The following is a 24559-nucleotide window of genomic DNA, read 5'->3' as shown; positions in this document are numbered from 1 at the left end:
CCTTTAGGTACTGGAAGCTGCTCTAAAGGTCTCCCAGCGCCTTCTCTTCTCCAGGCTGAACAACCCCAACTCTCTCAGTCTGTCTCCACAGGAGAGGTGCTCCAGCCCCCTGAGCATCTTCATGGCCTTCCTCTGGACTCGCTCCAACAGGTCCATGTCCTTCTTATGTTAGGGGCCCCAGATATTAATATCATTGATATTAAAGTAGGTTAGCTTTTGGAATGAGGTCTGTTTCTCTTCTAATCCAATCTGTTATGAAAACAGAGCAAATACCCTTCCCAGCCACTTTCTTGCTATAATGCAACCTCTGATAAACAGCTTACAGCTTTGGCTTCTGAATCACAGTAGAGTTTATTCCAGTCATTCACTATGTTGAAAAAGAGGATTCAAACTTGCCTGCAGCAGCCTTTCACCACTGTAATCCTGAACTTTCAAAAGGAAATCTGCAAAAACGGCCCCCTCTCTTTATGCTTCTGCACTTCCTGGCTAGCATTAAACTTGCCCATAAAAACAAGCAAACAAGAAGTTCTGCCAAAAATCCATCCAAAATGCCTGAATCACAGCACTATCCCCTCTTGTCTTTTCCAAATGACAGACAGAACCAGCTCACATGTTGAAAGCTCTGTACAAAGGACTCCCCTGCAGTGCTTCAGAGCTAGTGAGTTCATACGTTAGTTGGCTCTGGTATTTCTGATGCAGTTACAAGTGCTGCCTAGTAGGAGAATTGACGTCAAAGCATGGATTAATAGTCATTGCCATTCTGTCTCCAAACACCTCTGCTTGAGTTCTCAAGGGGATTCTGGTGCGTTTAAACATTAGTATAATCAAAAGGAAAGAGCATCTCGCATCCTCTGAACTGACGTGAGAGAACAGCACCAACCTTACTGCTCGAAAGGCTGGCGTTCCCTTTCTAACTTTTCAGAGGAAGAGCTGGGGCTGCATTTATTTGTGACTACTCAATATCAGGATTTCTACCGAGGATTTTCTACCACTTCCCAGTGGCAATTTGGTAGAATCTATCAGCAGCCTACTTGGTGCTGATCTTCTCATCAGTAACAGGCCCTTATGTAACATTTCTCCCTCTGGGTAACCGGGTATTAAAGCCTTGGTGTACCCAACGTCAACTCATTTTGCTGATGGGGAACCTGGCCCAGCCTTTTCAGTGTGGCTGTGAGGCAATCCTTGTATTAATCCTGAGGAATATTTTGACTTGTTCTTGGCTGAGGAGACTGCAGGGCTTGTCCTCAATTCTGAAGTCCCAAAGACTTCTTGTAGCATGAGGAAAATTACAAATCAAAAATTTCTGTTAAGTCCTGTCTAATTCATTTGAAGTGCCACAGCTGGCACTGAGGTATTTTCCTCTGCATTCTTCAGGTTTTGTTCAGGCTAGTTAATTCCCCGGTACAATTTTGCACTGTTGAGATTTAACTTCTACTATGGGAACAACATTTTGGGGGTGTTTCCCTTTTTTTCACTTTTGATATGACAATGAATTATTCCAATTTAATCTACAGCAGAGCATACTTTGACATCCAAAGCCCAAAGAAGAGTAACATTGTGGGCAGGGCTGTACCACTGGATAAGGCATCATCTGGAAGATGTGCTAAAATTCCATGATTTATTGCAGGTTTTCTACATTAGTTTGAATAGGTCACTTCAGTTCTTAGTTCTTACACCTCAAATATGCTAGAAGTAGATGTAAAAGTACTCATACTCAATAGAAGAGAACACACAGATAGCTATTGTGCTGTTTTCAGTAGTGTTTATGGGCATAGTTTATTGTTTCTTCTCAGTTATTGCAATATTTAGCTTGATGTAATTTCAAAGGAAATTGTGTATTGTTTCTAGTTGGAGTTCATCACCACGTCTGTATAGCCAAACATCCATTAACACCCCTGTTTTCTTCTACAGCTTGTCAAAAAAAAAAAAAATTACTCAGTGCAGTGTGTATGCTGTTAAAGGTCCTTGTTAAAGGTTTGTAGTAGGACTGTTTCCCATGTATCCTCAAGAATAAGCTGCAGCTGCTTCACCAGAGAGACTTAAAAAGTTAAGTGCTTTAGATCTTGAATGTCTTCCAGAGAGATAAGTAGTGCCTGGGATGATCCTGGATTATTCGGCCATCTAAGAAGTGGACAACATTTTTCTTTGTATGCTTTCGCTTTGCTTTGTTTTGTTTACAGCTCCAAGATACAAGCACTGCAGCTATCCCTGGATACAAGCTGTGAGTGCAGGTTCTTCCCAGCACTTATTTCTGTCTGTAAGAGGAGCAGGAAACAGTAAAAGAAGAAGGGTTACTGAGGGCAGAACTAGGATCACTACTTTGCTATCAGAAGAGAAGTTTACGTTCTTTGCAAGAGAAAGCGTTTGGTTTGAATCTACTATGCTTTGGTTCCTCCTCTCTCAAAGCAGGGAAGGAAGCTCCATCCACCCAGTCACTCACAGCTGGACTAGCTGCAGACTCTGAGAATGTAATGTGCTTATGCTAGATGAGGGATGAATTAAGTTACTCTGTAGAATCTTTCAACAGAAATGGCAAGTGTAGCCTAGCATCCGAGGGATTAAAAATATTGCACTGAAATGGGTCCTGCCTACTTCTGAAGTTCACCAGAACTGATTTCTCAAAGAATCCAGTGTGAAAATAGATACATCAGAAATTACGTATGAATAAAGGAGATCATAGGAATAACTTATGCATAAGTTAACTTGGGTGTACAACTCTCACAGAGGATAATGTGCAGTCAACAGTAAGGTTTAAGAACAAAACAGCATTTGTGAAGTATCCAGATCTTCTTGTGGTTATGATTTAGCTGTACCTAAGAAAGTATTTGTATACCAGCAAAGTAGGCACCATTTCCAACTATCTCAATATGGCGTAGCCTCCTTACATAGATGCATATTTCAGGTGTCTTTTAGGATCTGGACATTCAAATCAGTCCTGAATCCAAGAACTTCCTAAATTCTTCAATGTTCTCATGTAATTATCCCCGGCAAGTTATGCAAGACAGAAGTTTCATACACTTCTGTGATGTATATGAATGTGCCTGGTGATCCCTTAGCTTATTTCAGAGCTGTCTTGGTATGTTTGCTGGGTGCCTTCTAAGAAGGTGATATTAAAAGGTATGACAGTATAAGACTTCTTGGGATACAACTACCAAGAAGGAATTTGGTAGTCATGGAATATTCACTGTCATTTGGACAAACTGATGGCACTTTTCTTTTTACCTGGCTACTTCATAGCTGTAGGCATTGAAGAAAGGAGGGGACACTAAGATACCCTTGCTGCTCTATGTTTGCAGATAAACGGAAACTTACGTACAATTTAATATACCATAAATACGCAGGAAATTGCTGCATGGGTTTACACCAAAGATAGTAAACTATTCCTGCTGCCACTCAAATTACTGGATGGAGTTCTGCTACTGAGTTTGTCAGTATGAGGATCTGGTTTGTAGTTGCAAAATCCTGCAGGATTCAGAAAGACTTCTTCCCATGTGACTGACATTTGGGATTAAATAAGTTTAGCTTTACATAAAAAAGCCTTAGTTGGCCTGACTACAAATGTCAGTTTTCAGTCTTTCAAAAAACCATATCAGATCCTTCTCCCAGGAGAAAGGCGGTTGAGTAGGGATGCATGGGAAGAATGCTTTCAGGCCGGTGATATTGGATGGGCTGCTAAGCACTGGCAGCATCAAAATACTCTTTGGTTTGGAGGAATCTGGAAAGGTAATAAGCTTACGGCCAACACCTGAAAAATTCGGAGAGCCATGGTGGTTTAGCCCTGTGATGTCCTTAGCTCTGATGATAACTGTAAATATGCTTTTCTATTTGATAGTTGTCTAGCTTATTGCTATAAAGAAGCCCCGTTAATTAATTCTTACACACAAACAGGATGGCATGTGGGACTTTGTCAGTGGTGCTCATGTAGATATTCTTACTATAGATTAGCTTTTTTATTTCTGAGCTTCAGATGTGCCTGTAGGCTTAGAATGAAAGAGCTTTATGCCAGTAGAAACAGCTGGTGCAAGGGAGATGATATAACTAATTTATCTTCATAGGCTATTCCTATCTCTCTGTGTTTTGTAGTGGACCAGCTAACCAAATACTGTTCTTTCATGGTTTAAATTAGTGCGGGTAGCCGATGAGAATCACAGGAACAGATTTTTGTTCTGAGTTGGGGGTAGAGATGAGGGGTTTGCCTTGAAAATTAGTATTTGCCTCCTATTAATCTATGAGCTATTTGTTATTTGTGGACTGCTAAGCATTCATTTGGCTGGAAGTCTGAAAAATACTGCTCTGAGAAAGGTTAAGAGCATACAAGAATGAACAGGTTGTTCTGGGAGCTACTACAAGCAGGAACGACCATCTAGAAATACCACACTTCCCAGATTCCTACCAGAATCCCTTACTTGCCTTCTCTTTTGGGACTTTGTCCTGTAGAGCACTCTCCCCGCTTCTGCTCGCTTTCTCGTGGTTTCCTCGTATAGCTGCTAATGACTGAGTTGTGGGCAATCAGAAAACCCATGCTGGTTCTGTAGCTCTTAGGAGGGTTTCCTGCTGGATCTAGCCTTTCTAGTATTTATATTAGGAAGTGATAAATTCACTAACCTTTAAACAGCTGTAGAGCATATTTAACCAGTTTTACGGGGAGGGAGAGAACCACGTCTCTTAGTCCGTGTTTGTCTATGTATTTATTTCACAGTGAAATCACTGGAAGTGGGGAAGATTCTTCTCTTCCTTGGTGTACAGACATATGCCTGAAGTGCAGATTTTTGCATGGCTTTTTTTTTCACCCTTATGTATATTAATGTATACTTCTGCTACCAAAATATTCTAGCCAGAGGAGAAAATGCTGCCGACACATCTTGATGCTAAAAGCAGATGCATAGCTAACACTGCCTTTTTCTCTATTGTGTAGGTAAACTTTTTACAGAAAAATGAGCACTTTTCAGTTCACTGAAAATACTCTGTTTGTTTCTTTTCACTGATATTTTGATAGTATCAGCTGCTTAGAAGTGTGTGTCATTAGTATCCTTGCCCAACACATATGGCTTTACATGACCCCAAAAGGGTGCTGCCTGTTATATCAAGTAAACTTATGAAGGTTACAGCAGCTGGGGAGCCCAGATTACACAGGGGTGAAATGCATGCTCCCTTTTAGTCCTGAAAGTCTTGGGTCCCCTTCTAATTAGGTCAAAGTACAAAAAATTAAAAAAATAATTTCCTGGCCTTGTCCTTGTTTTGCAATTATGGCATATAAAAATACAGAAAGAAAAATAAGCCGAATAAGGAGGGATGCATGATTAAGCCAGCAGGGAATCCTGGGCATTTGAAGTACATCAACAGTATAGCTGGCCAGCTAGATCAGAAGAAGCAGCTGATGCATCTGGTTAATAATGAGACACATAATGAGATAATGAGATACATTGATAGAGTTGTGTTGCAGTGCACAGAACTCCGTTAACATGGGGTTCAGTGTGTTAGGGGAGAAATAAACTGTCAGCTTGCTGGAGCCCGAGGACCAGAGTGGTAGGAGACATGGAGAATCCAGAGGTTAGCAAGAATCCGGAGCGAGTAATGCAGCCCTAGATCCTAATTTACTATCTACCATGTCGCTCTTTAACATACAGAGAAATAGGCATTATCTTTGCCAGCAGCATTTTAAAATGCAACTTGAAAACAAAAAATGAGAAAATCAAACTTAATAATTAAAGCTGCTGAACAAGGGGCTTTTTGTAAAAAATGTGGATTTTTTTCACTTGAAAAAGTTGGCTATCTTGGCTCAGTCCTTCAAACAAGAAGCTTGTAAGCCTGGATAGTACAGATGCTTCTGTTCCCAGGCCTTCCATCTACTTTAAGTTTTTGAAAATAAAAGAAGGATGCAATGGTTATACTTTTTAATCTTTGTTTTTCTGAGGAATAATTTGCTAAATGTTAAGTAATAAAATATTGTGTAGCTTCATGCGGAAACATTTAGGATCCAATTTTCAAATTAGAACATCTAGTTTTGACTATTAACAGCTAGATTTTTTTAAAAAGATTGGAGAAGATTTTCCTAGCCTCAACAGAAATTGCTGGACCCAGATTTTCCAAAGAACTGTTCAAGCACCTCCATATTGACTGAGTAAAGAAAAAATTGCTTTGCACCGTTCAAATCCTCTTGTAAGTCTAACATCAAGATGTCCTTTACAAAATCTTGTCATCTCTTTAAGTGTCTCTGGCTCCACTTGTGGTTCTTTAGCTCTTTTGATCTTTCAGGCAGTAAAAGGCTTCCCCAGGCCCCCATGCAATGGGTTAGGCATTTATTGTCAAACAGGGCAGAAGCATTTGCTGGAGTCGCCTGACACAGCCTGCACAGTTGGCAACCAGACCCATGCCTTACAGTCGGTTTTGCATCAAAGAGAAGGCACTCAGTTCAAATGTGCTGAAGGGGGTATTTTGCTCCTCTGAAAATCCAGCGGCAAGTCATGACAAATGCTGATTAAAATTCAAAGCTTAAATGCCTCTTTGTGAAACTCCCGAAGTAGAATTAAAGCAGAAGCTCCGAATCCTGGTAGGGAGTGGTGTCCAGGGACACTAGCCTTGAAACCTTACCAAATAAAAATCTCCACTGAGGTCTGCAAAGGCCTCAATTCTGTCTTTTTTTTTTTTTTTTTTTCTATTCCTAACCAATTTTTTCTGATCCACAAATGAATTCCCCAAATTTCCTATGTCAACCAATGTTTTGCTTCCTGTAACCTGCATGTTCTGTCCCTGGGATCACCCTGACCAGGTTTCCTCTTTGGTTGGACCTTTTCCCTTCCCAATATGTTATTTAAAGGGATGTAGGAGACGACAGGTCCAGTGCAGTCTTCCAGCAAAGGCATGGTACATTCCAGCTCCAGATGCACCGTGCTTTGATAGTCAGCGCAGCCTCATCACTTCTGCAGCAGGAGCTAAAAGTCTTCTTGTAGAACTCCTCTCAGAACTGTGTGCTTTCCAGTAATGCATCTAAAACCAATCTAGGCATCTAGGTTATTTAATTTTTGTGGGGGTTTATGCTTATTTAACGTTCTCCAAAACTAATCCTGATCTGTCAGTGGCTTTAAGGTGCTATTGTTCCTCATGTTAACAAGCAGCAAAACATCCTACCTGTTTGTTACCATATTTGTACAAAAGTAGCCCTGGCCACATCTACAGGGCAAATAGCCCCATTCCTCCCAGAAACTGGAGCTCAAGATAGCCACCTACTTCCACTGGTCAGCGGTAAGATGACCATTATGACGGGTTATGAAATGATCTTGCTGACAGTCCTGACAGAAAGCTAAGGTACATGCAGTGCTTATAGCCTGCTTTTCCCATTTCCTGGAGAGATGCATTGTGGACATGGTCCAAAGCTTATATAAAACGTTTGCCCTCTCCTAAAACATCAGACAGACCAGGTTGTTTTGCTGGGGTCCTGAGCTCCTTTGTAGAAGGACTCTGATGGCAGGATGATGGTCTTTATACGAGAAAAATACGGACATCGTATGTGTTTCCCTGGGAATTCAGAGGAAGCTGAGGACACCGCTAGGACATAGAATATTTGGATTTTAGAAGACTTAGATAGCATCCATTAGAAATATCTTCTTGAACTTTAAAACCTTTTGTAGCATAGGAGAAACTACTCTCAGTGCTAATGCTAGCAGCAGCAGGTTTGCCTATGCAAAACCATTATGGCCTTAGTACCAAATACTGCTGGCTGGTGAGCCCCCAGCTGTAATCGTGGGCAGCACGCCCGAATAACTGCTCACCACTTCAAATAAATATTCTCTATTTGCTCAAGCTGATCAGCACTTACAGGAATAAGCCCAGCCTTTACGGGAATAAGCCCAGTCTGACTAGGCAGAAAAATAAATGCCACTGATTTGGGGAATACCCTGGAGAGTTAAGGCCAGAATAAGTGCTGGAGTCTGGAATTTTGAGTGTTTGATCAAAATACAAGGTCATAGGGTGAAAAGAGCATCCTAGCATAGCTTATGATTTCTCCTCACCCTTTTCCCCTTCCAGCCTCCCGCAGAAATGCAGAGAACCCTCTGGAATGTGTTTTGCCCTTTCTGGAGAGGCATGGATGGTACACGCCTCCCCCTCCCCCAACCTCCTGCCCACTCCCCAAGTCCTTGCTTGCTGTTCTGTTTTTCTACTTTCCCTAAATGCAACTTACTTTAAGCATGCATTATTATTAACATCCTACAGTAAAATTAAGCTATTATATAACCCATTTGTCGATCTCAGCCAATTTCTTCTCTTTTTCTATGTCTATTTATGACGTACATCCAGACTGCACGTCCTTTTTTTTCCTCTCCATGTTTATTTTGAAAAGAAGCGATTAAAAAAAAAAGATCTATTAAAAAAAAAAGCAACATTGGAGGGTGGTGGGTCTTTTTGGCCAACAATTGAAAGCAAATTTAAATGGGAGGGGAAGGGAAGGAAAGAGAATCCAATTCTTAACAAAAAAAAAAAAAATTCCAAATTATGAAAGTGTCCCTAGACTGCTTTGTCTGTTCCTTTCAATGTGTGCATCTGGTTCATTCATCTTTGAAAGTGTGTGGAATAATTTTTTCTTTAAAAATACAAATTTAAAACTCCACAATTTTTTTATCTCCCTTCTTCCTGGGACAAAAATGCTCTTTTTAATTAATTGCTTTTTTTTTTAGTATATCTCTACATAGTTACATTTTGATGTATTTCTTTTCAATGGTTGAATTTCTATCTTAGATTTGGTTTGTTCCAATCTAATAATGAAAAAAAAAACAACAAACAAACAAAACAAAAGAGTTATGAATTGTTTTCTGCAGTTTTTCCCTCTATTTCCCTCTTTAAATGAGGAACTACTTCACTGGCAGAATCCTACAGCTGTATTTTTGAGATTCTCTGGAGAATCCGAATATGAAAGCGATCCAATTTGAGAATGGGGAAGGGGTGTGCCAACACAGTCATTACATTAAAAACAGTGATTTGATGTGCTCAAGAAATAATTGTCTCAAATTATTGAGAATATTGATGTCAATTTCATGGTTTCAGAAAAGCTGGTTCTTAGAAGAAGGAGGCTGTGGGTAGCTACAGATGAAGTTGTTCTAATTCCAATGCATAAAACTAGTTTCCTTGTTTTTTTGTTTTACTCTCTGGCTATTATTATTATTATTATTATTATTATTATTATTATTATTATTATTATTATTATTATTGCTATTATTATTACTATTATTAGTTTATGTATTTTTACTGCTATTTTTAGTAGGGAAAAGTTTTAACTGCTTTTATAATTTGAGACTCTTTAATGAAAATGTAAATATTAATAATATAATTATTAATTTTTTGTAACTTGCATGTTGAAGAAGTTGCAGCTTAGGGTTTGTGAGATTGTCAATGTTAGAGTTCTGTTCTTTCTTTTTGTTGATGGGCATGAATATGCTCATTTGTTTTTGTATATTGCCCATCCCTTCCTTACAGCCAGAAGCTCTAATGCTGCTAGATCACTCCGCACCGCCCTTACATGGACATGGCAACTGACTTACACATTCACTCCCATCATCTTCATCTCCTGTGTAGTACACTCATAGATTCTTACACTCCCACTCCATCCACCCTAGGCATTTTTTCTTCCCATAAGTTCCCCTCCACCACCCCTTTCTTTAGCATTGTTAAGATTTCATGTGCAGTCATCCATTCCTTAAAACACACACACACAAAAATTATAGAAAAAAAGAAAATGTTTAAAAAAATATATATCGAATTGACCAAAAAGGCAAAAAAGCAACAAACTTTGCTTATCAAAAAACATTATATATGTAGATATGCAGACAAGCAAAAGTAAATTCTATAAAATGTACAGGATTTTTCAACTGTAATATGCTAACAACTTTACATAAGGTAAAAAAATACAACCAAAAAACAGCAGAAAAAAAACAAGTTCAAATTTGTTAAGGTGCAAGATTTTTTTCTTTTCATGTTATGTGGTGTGGATGTATGTGTTGTTGCCTCCCTGTATCGCCCTTTGTTGTAAAACAATTATATTAAAAAAAATAATAAACATTTTGCTAAAAAAGTTTTTAAGAAACAACAACGAAAAATAAGCAAGTTACAAGAATGTGGCAATGCTACTTGTCCAAGAGCATTCTTACACAACTTTCTTTTGTAAATTTTTCCTTTCATGCCAAAAAACATGCGGGCAATTTGTTGATGTAAGTTGACTGTTATGAAATCAATGTGGTATGCTTTCTAAATATTTTTATGTATTTTTGATGAGTTGTTTTTAAAGGAAATAATGTTTTTGATTTTCATAATTATTTTTTTTTCAGTTCTTGTAGGTTTTAATCTTTCTTTTGCTGATGAAGTGAATGACTTGTTATGTTTTTTCCTTTTTCTGACCTTGTTGCTGTGGCATTTTTATTTTCTAGTATATGGTTTTGTTTTAGGAAAAATGTATATGTTCATTTTTATTTTTATTTTTTTATCAGTCTGTATTTGCCTTTATGTTACGTGCCTTTTGTATATTGTTGGTTACCGGACTGTATTGTGCATAGGAGGGGGTGAAGGAGCCTGTGGTAGTTTGCTGCTATCCTTTCTCGGTCCCTTTCTAGAGCTTTCTTTCACCTTTCCCAAAGTGAATCACCAGTAATGCTACTTTCTGTCATGCTACTTAAATTGCACGTAGCCTGGTGGTGTAGCCTTCATGTCATGTAAAAAACCAATGAGATTTCTTTAGCTTTTTGGTAGCTCTCAGGGTCTTCTTACTGCATCTCAACATCATTCCTACTTTATTCCTATGAAAGTGTTTGACTTCTATCAGTTTCCTCCATTGCTGATTATCTGCCCAACATCCAGTCAAAATGATACTCTCAAGTGTACTCTTACCAGGCAAACGCAGACATCGTACTATGGCTAGTATCAGGCTTGCTAATATCATCCAGAACTGGTACATTTGGCAGACACTTTCCTACTGAAACTCACGTCCTGAACCTCTGCAACTCCCTTGCTTCAAAAGATATTTAAATTAATTCCTTTAAAAAACAGTGAGTGAAAGAAAGAAACTGTACTCCCTTACAAGCACGTATGTTTTCACCATTCCTGCATAGTAATGCTGTGCTCAGTAGGTATCTTACGTTCAGCTGTCGGGTCCCTTGAACAACTGATGCTGAAAACAGAACAAATCATTATGCTGAGTAGGAAGCTGTCACCAATTAATTGTAAAAGTTTAAACTAACAGTGGGAGATGGAAGAGGACATGTTCCAATGGGTTCAGAGCAGCTCAGTGTCTGGGCACCGAAGTACTTACTTTTGCTCTAGAATCCTGCCTGCGGACACGATGTCGGGTCCCTTCTGGAAGGTATTAATATCTGTTTGATTGGAACTGCACAAAGGTGACCAAGAATTTACAGCAATGAAGCACAGCCCAGCATTAATATGGGATTCATGACCTCCCAAATGCTTTACCTTCCTGTTGCTTGTGAGCCGTGCATTAGGAGGCACTGCAATAACTAATGTCTTTTAATATCACCTGGAGGACTTGGGAAAGCTTTTCAACTAACTCCACCAGAAATACAGTTTTAGCTAATCACTTTGAGGACTATATGTTCTCTGAAAGGAACAGGAGATATTTGAGATGAAAAGTTGCAGTATTCCATTGTGGAAATGATGTTTTCCCCACTGCTACTGACTGTCAATTGCAATTAAACCAGACTGCAGAGAGTAGAAAATATTAAGAATGTTCATCTACCAGGTTTCATGATAGCTTCGTCTTTGCTGTGAATTGGGGACTATGTTCTGAATAATTTCCCCTTTTTATCCTCAGAGGACTCAAAGGAGAATTAACTAAAATACCATTAGACTGAAATTTATGAACTCAGTCATTTAATAAGGAATTACTGTGTTGATACAGAGGGGGAAAAGGTAAGGAGTTATTTTCTGTGGCAAATATTTCATACTGAGAGTGGAGTCAAACTTCAGAGGAACAGCATAAGAATAAAATGAAAGTGACAAACTTGGGATGCAGAATTTCAAGTGCCTGCAGGAACAGATGAGTTGTGCAGCCTTCATGGATGGCATTTAAAAGCTCTTCAGCCACACCTGCAAAAGAGAGAGACGATAAGGGTGTGTCCCTTATCATCGTCAGGAGAAGATTAATCTTTCAGGCTTCATTTTTGTGTGACTTTTGTCCTGCATCAGTGTGATGCCTCAAACTCCAGTGAAGTAGCTGTGGCTCTAAAGATGAAAGCCGGCGGCTGCTACAGTTTTTCAGGTTTGGGGTTTTTTTTCTTGGGTTTTTTTTGGTTAGTGTTTTTTCTTTTTTTTTTTTTTTTTTGGTGCCCTCTGCATTCATGACTCACCCACAACATCCTCACAGTTCATAAGGCTTCTATTAAATTTTTAACACTGTCTTTTCCAGTGGCAGAGAACTCTTACTGGAGATCAGCCCCAGAAGTATGAATTATATATCTATAAATATGCTCATAAAGCAAAAAGCAGGGCAGCTCCAAGGCTAAACTAGACCTTTTATATCCCCAATGATCTTGGTAGTTTAAAGAAAAGCACAACTCCATGAAAATAGTATATGTGCTATATTTAAACTCTAATTTTTAAGGAATATATGCACACTGTGTTTGCTTTGTGAAATGAGAAAACCAAGGAGAGCACTGAGCTGCTGGGTACAATGTTTCCCACCCTGCAGACCTTGGTTCTCTCGGTGCTGCTTCCAGTTTGCTGTTCAGTAACTTTTTTGCCACTCTGCTGTTGATGGGCAAACTAATTTTGCACCTATATCACTCAAGTATTTTATCTGTTTCCCTTTTGTGTTTTGTTTTTTTTTTTTTTCTTTGGCATCGTGCTGTCAACAGAAGCTTTTTAAAAAACATGATTCCGTTTGGGAAATATCCATTCCTTCCTTAGGAGAGAAAGCACAGAGTAGGTGAATAACAAATCTGGAAACTCCTTGTGAAATCTTTAGATTGCTGTAGTAATCCTGAATTTGCAGTGTACCAGTGAACACTGTTAGCTGGTGCTTAGCACCCAACATTAAAAAGGGGGAAAGAAACCTGTAACTATCAGGAAACAGCCCATATCATCCACAAACACAATATTTCTCACCAGTTTCACAGTTTCTTCCACTACAGACAGAAAGAAAAAAAAAAAAATCCAGGCATCATTACCACCCTTACAGCTATCTCCCTGATACTCCCCAAAAGCATGTTGTCTTAAGTAAATGTAACAAATTAATTCCTTGATGGAGAAGTGATTCCTAATGAAGGACCTGTAACAGTGTCTTTATTTCTTTAGTATACAGCTAAACATAGTATGGATCATTGGACAATTTGGAAAAAAAACTAGAGATGAGATTAAATAATTGTATGGGAAATAAAGTTAATCCAGTCTTCCTGGTATGAAAGTTATTTCTCTTCACACATACATTGTGAGATAAAAACTTTGTAAAACTCATCCCTGATTCTAGCCTATTGTCTTCCGTTCAACTGACCTGCTGGAATCAAAAAGCTCCTATCTGCACTCCATCACTTATGTGAAACCCCACCTCCCATAGCAACTCTAACAACTTTTCTTAACGTTTCAGGAAGACCATGATCATTTTTATAGTTGCGGTAGTCTTGATCATTCACTCAAGTCCTCAACGGCAACAAAAACTGTAGAACTATGACCTAGTTTGTAAAGGCAAGGGTTACTGGGGCACAAGATCTTCATATTAATAAGATGTTTCTGATTCCTTCAAGAAAATGAATCATTAATAGGACCAAAAGAATTTGTCTTTGGAAGAAAACTGCCAAAAATATTGTCCCTGTGGGTCGCAGATCAACTGCATGCCTATTCTGTGTGCCAGTACAATAGATTTTAAGAACAAAGGCACTTTAGTGCTCTAGATGAGAAATTAAAAGCTGCCAAACTGATTTTTTTCCAGTTGGGTGTCACAGATGGTGAATGAAAATTACAGAAGAATACTACTTTTTAACAGCAAAACACTGATATTAAAAAATCATTTAAGGAGACACTACCTATCCCTGACTTTCTGGAACTTAACTTCCCCAGTCATCCAAGCTGGTGTAATGCAGACTTAAATGCTGTATTTTTATTCATTTTTTACCAGGCTCACAGATGATCTTTACCTCTGGGGCATACTCCGAGTTTATCCTGAGACCACCTGTTTGCATAAATTATAGATGCCCTACTCTAACCATGGATAGGGCTTCTGGACATATATAAATCATATTACATGCCCTAGTTTCTACATTGCACAGAAAACAGCTCAGATGCACGAGCACAAAATACTATGTAGCCATTTGGCAGACTGCACTTTCAGCATTTTACATAATTTTTTTGAGGATATGTAGTTTGAAGAGATTGGCATTATTTTACACATATGATGCTTATTTCTTCATCCTCTCTCCAGTAACAAAAGTGGTATGAACATCCTGAGGAAGCTCAGAAAACTAAACAACATATTCAAATTGCTCCTTTGTATCTTAGCTTAAAATTAACTTTGCATGAAAGTATCCGAAGTACCATATTTCTTAGTTTGTCCTCATTTCCACCTTGGTACCTCTGAGAAAAATCTGGCTGTTTCAATTGATTAAACTGTGTCACCACTTAGTTTCTCATTAAGGATAAGAAGAGGCCATACCGTTAGTTCAGCTATCCAGATTTAATCAAACTGTTACATAACATTTTCAGTATATTGCTATCTTCAGTATGTAATTTGTTCAAATATATTGCTCTCCAAATATATTTAGAAGGGATTATGATTTTAAACTGTATTCTTTAGAGAACCCCCAAGGCCATTACTGGCAGTATTCAATGGGAACCAAGTGCATGTAGTACGGTGTAGACAAGAGAGAGCAGAATTTTTACCCGGATGCCGTTCAGCATTCTAATAATGCCAAATTGTTCATCAGCAGTTATTAACACATAAGTAAAAGCCAGAATTATTTATTTAGAAACTAAAATTCCTTTCTCACAGCTTTCCTTAAGCAATGGTGAGTATAAACCAAATTTTCCCATGCATTAGAAATACTTCTTAACCGGGTTGCGCTCCTCAGATGAACTCTTCAATTCATATTTAAAGCAGCTAACTTAAGTGGCTAGGCAAAGAAAAATTACTCAAAGGAGAATCTATACACAAACTTTAAAAGCAATATGGCTTACCCTAAAAATGTGTCAGCAACCTGTCAGCATTAGACTGTGCAATCTGAACTAGATAAATTAATTATGCCTCCACATCAGAATAAAACAGTGGAGTGTTAATTACCCATAGGCTCCGAAGTACAGTCACATTACAACATATAGACAAAACAGGACTACTGCCCTAAAAGTAGCAATATTGCTGCTCAGAAGCCAAATCTTAGAAATGATGCACTGATTTTCCTGTTTCAGTTGCAGTTTACACTCTGGTAAGGTACAAATATTATAGCTATAGCTTCGTAGACCTTAAGTCTGCCTCGTTTTTGGTCCTCTGTAGGTAGCCATCATGTTAGGAAAACACAGCACTGATCACAGCTATCTGTGTATCAAGAAGTAACAATAGGTGTGAAGACAACTTCTACAGTACAGTCCTGGGCTCAAGTGCTAATTTGAGTCATCAGAGTCCTTATTCAGTTATATCATCCATCACAATACAGTCTATCTTACGTTTTTAATCAAATTATAGTAAAAGAATATCAAGAAGAAATGAAGATGAAGACAGTATGGCATTAGCAGGCCCAAAAGATGCAAGGAAAGGGGCAACCCTGGTGTCCAACAGAATGGTAAAGAAAGATTAAAAAGAGATGGACAAGTGTTGAGTAGAGCTCTGTACCTTCATGGACCCCAGTAAGTACTTGGTTCTTACTCCATCCCTCACTTTCATAAACTTTCCACAATTTAAAAACCAGGCAAGAATCAAGAAGAACCGGATGAAGGGGAAAGGCCGTAGGGAATGGCCTTATAAACTGCTACGGAAGGTGAGCAGACTTGAATGGCAGAGAAGAAATATCAATGTTATTTTAAATGGAAAGAATCGGAAGAGGAAGAACTGGCAAGATGAGTGGTAAAATCCATCTAGGAGAGCATTGCTCTATGGAAGTCTGAAATAATTCATTTAAACAGTCTTGTAACCAAATGCTTAAGAAAGATCACTACCAAAAATTGACGTCCACAGAGTCACTTGAGAGTATCTCAAAAAATCAAAAACTGTGGGTCCCAAAAAGTTCTGAGCATTGCACTGTACGTACCTAGCACAGGCTAAAAGAGGGAGGAAATGGAACGTGCAGTTTACCAATGTCAGATCAGGGTGGGAGGGAAGAATGAAAGGCACCCCCAGGAAAGTATGGTGGTAGTGTAGTTAGGGCAAAAAACCTGATCCCTCACACTTCTTCGTGATGCCCAAATCCTCTCTTGCCCTTGAGTTAAGTGAATTGAAAATGGTGCATTGTATCATTAAAATGTATTAATCTTCTTTTTTTTTTCTCTCTCTTTTCCATCCCAGGAGGTGAATTAGTTATCCCTCTACTTGTAGAAGACCCTTTAGATATCCCTCCTATTGCTACTCGTGCACCTTTCATTACACTCCCCCCTACCTTTCGCCCCCTCCTCACCATTATTGAGACCACCAAAGATTCCCTGTCCATGACCTCTGAGGCGGGGTTACCTTGCTTGTCGGACCAAGGCAGCGATGGTTGTGATGATGATGGCTTGGTGATATCTGGGTATGGCTCAGGGGAAACCTTTGACTCTAACCTACCCCCTACTGATGATGAAGATTTTTACACCACCTTCTCCTTGGTAACAGATAAGAGTCTTTCCACTTCAATCTTCGAAGGTGGCTACAAAGCACACGCACCCAAGTGGGAATCCAAGGACTTTAGACCTAACAAAGTCTCCGAAACTGGTAGGACTACTACCACGTCTTTGTCCCCTGAGCTGATCCGCTCCACAGCTTCGTCCTCGACTGGGATGGTGCCCAAATTGCCAGCCGGCAAAATGAATAACCGTGAGCTCAAACCCCAGCCTGACATAGTCTTGCTTCCGTTGCCCACTGCCTATGAGCTAGACAGCACAAAGCTGAAGAGCCCGCTAATCACTTCCCCCATGTTCCGTAATGTGCCCACAGCAAACCCCACGGAGCCGGGAATCAGACGGGTTCCGGGGGCCTCAGAGGTGGTCCGCGAGTCGAGCAGCACAACGGGGATGGTCGTCGGCATTGTGGCTGCTGCCGCCCTCTGCATCCTCATCCTCCTGTACGCCATGTACAAGTACAGGAACAGGGACGAGGGGTCCTATCAGGTGGACGAGACGCGGAACTACATCAGCAACTCAGCCCAGAGCAACGGCACGCTCGTGAAGGAGAAGCAGCAGAGCTCAAAGAGCGGCCACAAGAAACAGAAAAACAAGGACAAAGAGTATTATGTGTAAAAAAGAATACTTATTTATATATAAATATATAAATACTTAATGAGATTTAACTGAAATATCAGAACCATTGCAGCAAACGAGATGATTGGGAGATATCATTTGTGGGAAAAAAAAAAGTATTGGGAAAAAAAAAAAATCAGCAGTGACTGTTAATGTCTCAGTCATCGCTTGGAGTCAGCAAACTCTGCCCTAATGTATTATAAAGCACACTTAGCGTTCTGGAGATGGCACGCACAGCTCTGCCCTGTTAGTGAACTCGGACGTCTCCAAATCTCCTCCTCCGCTGAACTTTCTGCAAAGGTAGAAGACTTCATGGCTTACTTGTTTCATATCTCCAAGTGAGTCTTTAACAATGTCCGTGATCCCTGACTGTATCGGTAATTTTTCAGTTTACTTATTTAAAGAAAAAAAAAAAAGGAAGGAAAAAGAAAAAAATGCAAATATTATTAAACAACAAAAAAAATATCGAACAAACTGATCTGGCCGTGTCCAGCATACATATAATTTTTCGAGATTGGAGGAGGGGAATAAATGATTTTGGAGATTGTTGGATTTTTGGTTTGGTTTGGTTTGGTTTCTTGGGTTGTTTTTTGTTTGGGTTTTTTCGGTTACTTTTGGGTGTGGGAGGGAAGGGTGGAGAGGAATGGTGTGGGGGGTGAACCAGGACATGAGTTGAGAAGAAATCTCGGAGAAAAAAAAAATCCATAATAAATAAAGAGAGACTATTGCCATATATGAACTCAAAAGCTACCCATGGTGTTTACTCTGCATACCTGGTTGTGTTGTCTCTAGAATCCGTCGTCTTGCAGTAAGTTGTTTGCTTAACAACGCAGTGAAAGTGTCCAATGGGTGGTGCTGAAAAAAATTATCGTGGAAAGCTGGTTCCCTTGGATCTGGCTCAAGTATTTGCAATTGAACTGAAGAATAGATGGGTTAGGGTCTGCTCTGATCAGTCATTGGCTTTATTTGAGAATATCACTTAGCGTGCATTAGCACAGCCAAACTATGATTAAAGGGATTTGAAGATGAAAAAAAGCTTAAAAAATGGTTAACCATTCTGAGCTGAATATACCATGCAAAAATAAAGGAGCCTTCCTCTGGGTTCTGGTTCTGTGACTGATTGCAATGCATGCGAAAAATAATAATAAATCAGTTTAATAAAGAGATCAGAAAGACACCACTGGAGTTCAACTTGTGACAAGACCCATAAATGTCAGAAAAGCTAAACACCTGTAAAAGAATGCAAAATACATAGGTTTTTTGACATAAAACTGTTTTTCATATGTAATATTTTAATTTTGTAGCTTGACATTTCAGATCATCTCTGTCTTTCCATTTGCCCTATTCTCCCTTTTCCTTCTCTTTTATATAAAAGAAAAATAAAGCTGCTGTGACACACAAAAAATAATAAAGAAAAAGGAATTTAATAATAATATATATATATATACACACAGATATATTTATCATGGTATGTTTGACGGGACGACTGGAACAGAAGTTCTGTTATGGTCTTAATGTGGAATGAGAATGTTCTTGAAGAACAAAGTAAAATGAAACAGACAACAAAAGCAAACCATACAATGTGAAGAGTGTGTGTTTTAGCTTTGTCACAGTTACCTGTGTCAAAAAAAAAAAAAAAAAATCTGAAATTTTGTTTACATATTTTACTACTATTTTTTTTGCTAGTATAATTTCTATATGGATACCCTGATGGTGTATATACTGTTTTATGGTTAAATTGGGAATGTCTTTTGTTTTTATTTAAGTTATTTAATTTGGTTCTTTGGTTTCTACGTTTTCCCAGTTATTGTGAAAAGGATTATCTTACTGTACAGAACAAGAGCTAGGTGGTTTGACGGCCATGCCTATCATGTGAAAACAAACAAACAAACAAACAAGGGAGAGAGAGACAGACAGACAGAGAGGAAAACAACAAAAAACAAGATGGATTGAGAACTCTGGAATGTCAGAAATGTACCCTTTTTCTGTATACGGATGAAAAATAATCAGCTGTTTAGGTTTAGAAATCTACTCTTGCTGGTGTTTATAAGTCGCATGAATATTTGACTTTGAAGAAGTGTCATCAAATACACACACGCACATGGGAACTAAAGCTCAAAAAAACAGCCTTCTCAAACATTTAGAGAAGACGCTTTCATGTTAACAAATATTTTCAGTGCGTGTATGTGTGCGTGTGTGTGGTGCGTGTGCGTGTGTGAGAGGTTGAGCTTTTTTTTTCCTTTTTTATTTTTTATACTAAAAAGAAAAAAAAAGACAGGTTTTAAAAGGTATGAAAGCACGATTTTAGATGACTTAACTGGCCGAAACTATATAAAGTTGATTATATCTTGATGTCTGTAAAAGATTGCTGTTCTTGGAGTCTTGGAGTCTTGTGAAATGATTTCCTGCTTTCTTTCTTCTTTTCCTTTTTGCTTTCCTTTTTTAAGTTAAGGGAAAAAGATTTACACTTTCCTTTTTTTGTGTAAGTTTCTATTGGACAGTTTTTGGGAACGTGCATTTCTGTATGTGGGCTTCTACCATATCCCTGTTGCTTTATGGACAATCTTAAGAATTTTTATTTGAAATATCGTGATGTTATTGCTTTTTTTCCCTTTCTTTATCTTCTTCCTTTTTGATTCTTTTTCTTTTCTTATTTGCATTTTGTTTAAAGATATGCTTAGCAATAAAATGTTCTTCCCAAAGCCCTGGATGTTGCTGGGTTTTTATTTCCAAAAGGGAAATTTCAGACCTTTAAAGATGAAAAGTAGTCTGTGAAGCAGGTATCCCCCATCCCACAGGCATGTCTAGCCACCAGATCATGGAATCATATTCCTGTTTGCATTCTTTGGTTAGTGCAGGGAATCTCAGTTCTTTCCTTTGCAGGGTCTACCACCCACCACTCGTCCCCACACCCCACCTCCGTGGGCTTAAGAGTAGTTCTCTGGAATACGAGGTTCAGTGACCTCAGGTAAAAGCATACTCAGGACATTGACCTAGTATGCCCTTTCTGACGTGCTGCCTGTTTTCAGTCTGCCTTTGAAGTGTGTAGCTCTTCCCATGACCTTTATGGGATTCTGGATTCCTCTTCTGTGGCCAGGAGTCTATGTTTGTTGTGCTGCAGCAGCTGAATCCTTTTAAATTTGCCAATTTGATACAGAAAAGTGTTCACATCATTTTATATGAGGACCTGACTTAGGTCCTCTGAATTTAGCTATGACTTTCCACACATTACCGAAGGAACAGAGTTGACTTGCTTTGGGTGCTATGGATCAGACTTAGGTACCTGAAGTAGATCGTCTGAGCCTTCACCTCCTTCCAGGTAGGCTCTGAAGCTCCCAAAACCCTGATCACAGCTGCTGCCTGCCCCTTGTTTTCCTACTGGGCATCATAGTCTATTATGATTCTGGCCATCATGCACAATTCCCAATATCCTGTCTTTCTTTACCAAATAATGCAGAACTTCAGTTGACAGTAGTAGGGTGGGGTTTTTTCAGATTGGATCTTCCCAAGCTACCTGCAAGATCTGACTTTTTAGAGGCATCTGGAGGTCAGCCAAATGAGTGTTTCACAATCCTTCCATTTTTCAACCAACGATGGCCTTTTTTTTTTTTTTTCCTCTTTCCCTCCCTAGGCAGAATCTACTGCTCTTTTGAGCAATGTTTTGCACAGGTTTCATTTAGAACCAGAGTAGACTCAGGATAAACTAATTGTTCAGTTATACTCTGTGATTTTCTACGTTGTTTTTGCTCACATGTTTGCATGGGTGATACATTTGTGTATGTACATGTGAAGGGGTTTTTTTGATTTTACTGTTTTCAGAGGTTTTGTGAATCACGTTCTAACACCTTACAGATCCTGACAAATATGAAAACCACAGGTTCTGATCTAAACTCCCCACACATTTCCCTCCCAAATTTGTAAAATTCCTGCGTGATGACTGCTAGCTAATATTCCCAGTACTGGATCAGTCAGAAGGCACTTGGGAGATCTAGGTCTGAACCTAACTGCCTCTTCTAATATTGCAGAAAATCTCCTTCTCACCAAGCAGTCAGTGTTCTGAGAAAAGCATTTACATTTTTTTCTCAGTGCTTTTCTCAAAACCTGGTACACTTCATATAATTATGAAATATCATGTGAAGCAAGACATTTCAGCCTGATTTACCCTAACCCTCTGAGTCTAGTCACTCTTTTTTTTTTTTTTTCCATTTTCTCTGTCACCTAGTGACCATTTTATTACTTAGGCTAAATGAAAGCGTCAGAAAGGAGATTTCATTGTTGCCTAAAAGGCTTGCAATTATTGTGTGTCTTTGGCTGATCACAAAGTCATAAGATTGTTGAGGTTGAACGGGACCGCTGGAGACCATCTAGTCCAAGTACTACCTGCCCAAGGCACAGTCAGCTACAGCGAGCTGCTCTGCACTGTGTCCAGTCAGGTTTTTGAATATCTGCACATGTGAACTCCACAGCCACTCTGGGCAACCTGTTCTAGTGTGACCACCCTCTCTGTCAATGTTTTTTGTTCTCGATAGACAAAATCTAACATTTCTTAATTTGTGCCAGTTCCCTCTTACCTTTTCCTGAGCATCACTGAGAAGAGCCGGGCATCCTCTTCTTTACAGCCTCCCTTCAGGTGTTTATACATTTTGATAGGATTCCCCCTAAGCCTTCTCTTCTCTAGGATGAGCAGTCCCAGCTCTCTCGGCCTCTCCTTGTAGAACAGCTGCTCCAGTTCTTTATCTTCACGGCCCTTTGCTGGACTCATTCCAGTACCTGCAAAATATGGAGCCGACACAATTGCCTTATGCACCACTGCTGAACTAGGGATACAGCAATATTCAAGGACCAGGCCTTGGCAGTTGCTTCTCAGCATTTTCTACTAGTAGGCAACATCCTACTTACTGTATCACTTTCTGAAGGTCCCTGTTGCAGACACCTAATTCTACTTTCCCAAAACTCTTCAGCACATCTCTGCATATTGCACAGCTGCAGAGGTTCTTTACAAGTGCTGAATGTCCTGAAGATCTGAGCACTGATGGGTCCTTCCCGGTCCTGGTGTTGCAGGAGAGGACTAGTGAAGACTAGCTTTAGTGCTGGGTCCTTCTCTGGAAATTTCTGCCCATGCCTCTGGGCTGGGAAGGAGGGCAGAGATGCTGGTCTACTCTTCAGTTGCCATGCTTGGCTGCTTTTCTTCCCCAAGAAGTGAGAACATACTGATCAGTTTTGTGATAATGATTAAAAGGTAAATGTCCCTCCCCCTCAATTCTGTAGTGGAGGGATCTTCGGTCATAAGGGGGTGACGACTCCCAAGGAAGGCAAAGACACATGAATTATAATCAACCAATGGGACTTGACACTTAGCCAAAGCTAAGCATGTTGCTTTTGTGGTGATGCAGTTTTTAAAACTATCAGTCTGGAAGAGGCATGCAAGATCATAAAGCCTGTTCAAGTGCCCTGTGAGCACATACAAACAGTTACATGCAGCTGTTCCCATTTTATCATACATTGTCCCTAGCTGCCAAGGTTGGCACTGGCTCCCTAGAAGATGTTTGTCTTACGTTAGAACTAATCACTGTCTTTCCCTCGCCACACGCAAGCGGTGACAAAGAGCTGGAAAGGCAATAAGATCCGCCTTCCAACCTGTCAGCATCACAGGATCTTTTTGGGTGAGCAGAGACACTGGCATGGGAAGAAAGACTATTGCCTGCTGTCCAGTTCCCTGGCTGGGACCCTGCCTAGGCTCTGAGACCACATTTGTCAAGGGGGTAACGAGGTGTTGCACCCAGGGGTGCCACGAGAAATGCAGGAGGTTGGGGTGAAAGGTCTTACGCCTTAACCAAGAAAGTTTAGCCACAGTAGCAACATTTGTTGGGTCAGCTAAGAAACAGAATTAGAACCTCTTACTCAATGTGGTAAAACGCTGCCTTACATACAGCAAGCTATCACACTCCAGTTTCTCCTCAGACCATGCACGTCACACACTACGGCATCTCTGTCTGTCCCCAAATGTTCCTGATAACCCCTTTTCTCTGGAGAGCCTGTTCGTGTTGTCTTTCACAGACCAGCGAATACGGTGCCATTCAAGGTAAATTTTCAGTAAATGGTTGATCTTCAGGGATTCGATGTTTAGAGTTTGGGCACACAGATTGCAGGAGAGAGGAAAAAAGCACATACAAGCAAGGGATTATGTTGGCCTGCATATAGCTGAAAAAGGGCTTAATTTTTTAAAGGTATTAAGGTGGCTAATTCTTATTGAAAACAGGGGAAATCAGCTACATAAATACCTTTAAAAATTGAGGCCATTTCAGCATAGTAGTCAGATAAAGTTAATTAGCTCCTGTTAATTGCTTGGGCTTTTGCATTACCAAATTATGTAGGCAAGTGGTGGACAAGGTTCCACTCTCTCTCCCTTATGTGAGGTTTACAGAACTCACCTGCCTTCAGAGTTGGAGTCAAAATGACCAGTAGCTCAGGTCTGATGTGAACTTCCTGGAAAGAAGTCCATTTCAACACACTAGGATGGAGCTGCATGTGCATGTTTCCTTAAATTCATTTGAAGTAAACAAAAAAAGAGGAAAAAAAATAATTGCACATGGTTCCATACCTTGTACAAACACAACAGAAGCACAAACCTGTATTCCTACCACCAAGCACAACTTAAAGCCACCCAGCAGGAGTTTTCACCTACCACTCCATGCATCTTTTAAGTCTTCCTGTTCACAGGAGACAACCAAGAGACTTATTCCATGTGGAATAAGCAAAATCCCGAGCAAGCAGCTGGGAAAACCTTAGGCACGCTTTTCTTCAATGACTCGTACGCCGGGCACTATGCCTAACAGCTTTGACAGGTGCACATGGAAAATTAAACCCACAGGGCAGGATTTTTTTAAAAAAATATAGATATATTCAATAATGTTGCCAAAGCCTTTGAAGCGTCTTGAAAAAAAAAACACTTGGAGGGGATTTGTATTTCAGGAGTAGTTACATGAAAGTGTTAAAACACTGGACCACAAAATGGGACTGAACCACAACATGGAAACAGAAGTGGAAATGGGAAAAGTGAAGGCTCTGAAACCCATCAGTAATGGTATCAGAATGATTTCCTTGGTTCAGATAGCTCTTCACAGTTCTCAGGCTTACAGCTTGGCCCAGCAAC

At 39.6% G+C, this 24559-nt stretch overlaps 1 protein-coding gene across 26 annotated transcripts in view; it reads left to right on the top strand.

Moving 5' to 3' along the window:
* NRXN3 (neurexin 3) overlaps nucleotides 1-20108 on the top strand; it is a 1022200-nt gene extending 1002092 nt beyond the window's left edge. For 16 of the 26 annotated variants that reach the window (XM_056346622.1, XM_056346621.1, XM_056346618.1 and 13 more), the window contains one exon: nucleotides 16481-20108. In XM_056346622.1, coding sequence (XP_056202597.1) covers nucleotides 16481-17406 — 926 coding nt within the window. In that variant the 3' untranslated portion in view covers nucleotides 17407-20108. Of the gene's footprint in view, nucleotides 1-9468; nucleotides 10195-16480 lie in introns of those variants that run through there. The other 10 variants (XM_056346632.1, XM_056346633.1, XM_056346631.1 and 7 more) reach the window with 3 other exon arrangements.
* The last annotated feature ends 4451 nt before the right edge of the window (nucleotides 20109-24559 follow it).

This window comes from Falco biarmicus, chromosome 7, assembly GCF_023638135.1.
Source record: "Falco biarmicus isolate bFalBia1 chromosome 7, bFalBia1.pri, whole genome shotgun sequence".
NCBI classification, from domain to species: domain Eukaryota; kingdom Metazoa; phylum Chordata; class Aves; order Falconiformes; family Falconidae; genus Falco; species Falco biarmicus.
Note: the sequence above shows the minus strand (reverse complement) of the source record. Positions and strands in the feature narration are given on the sequence as shown.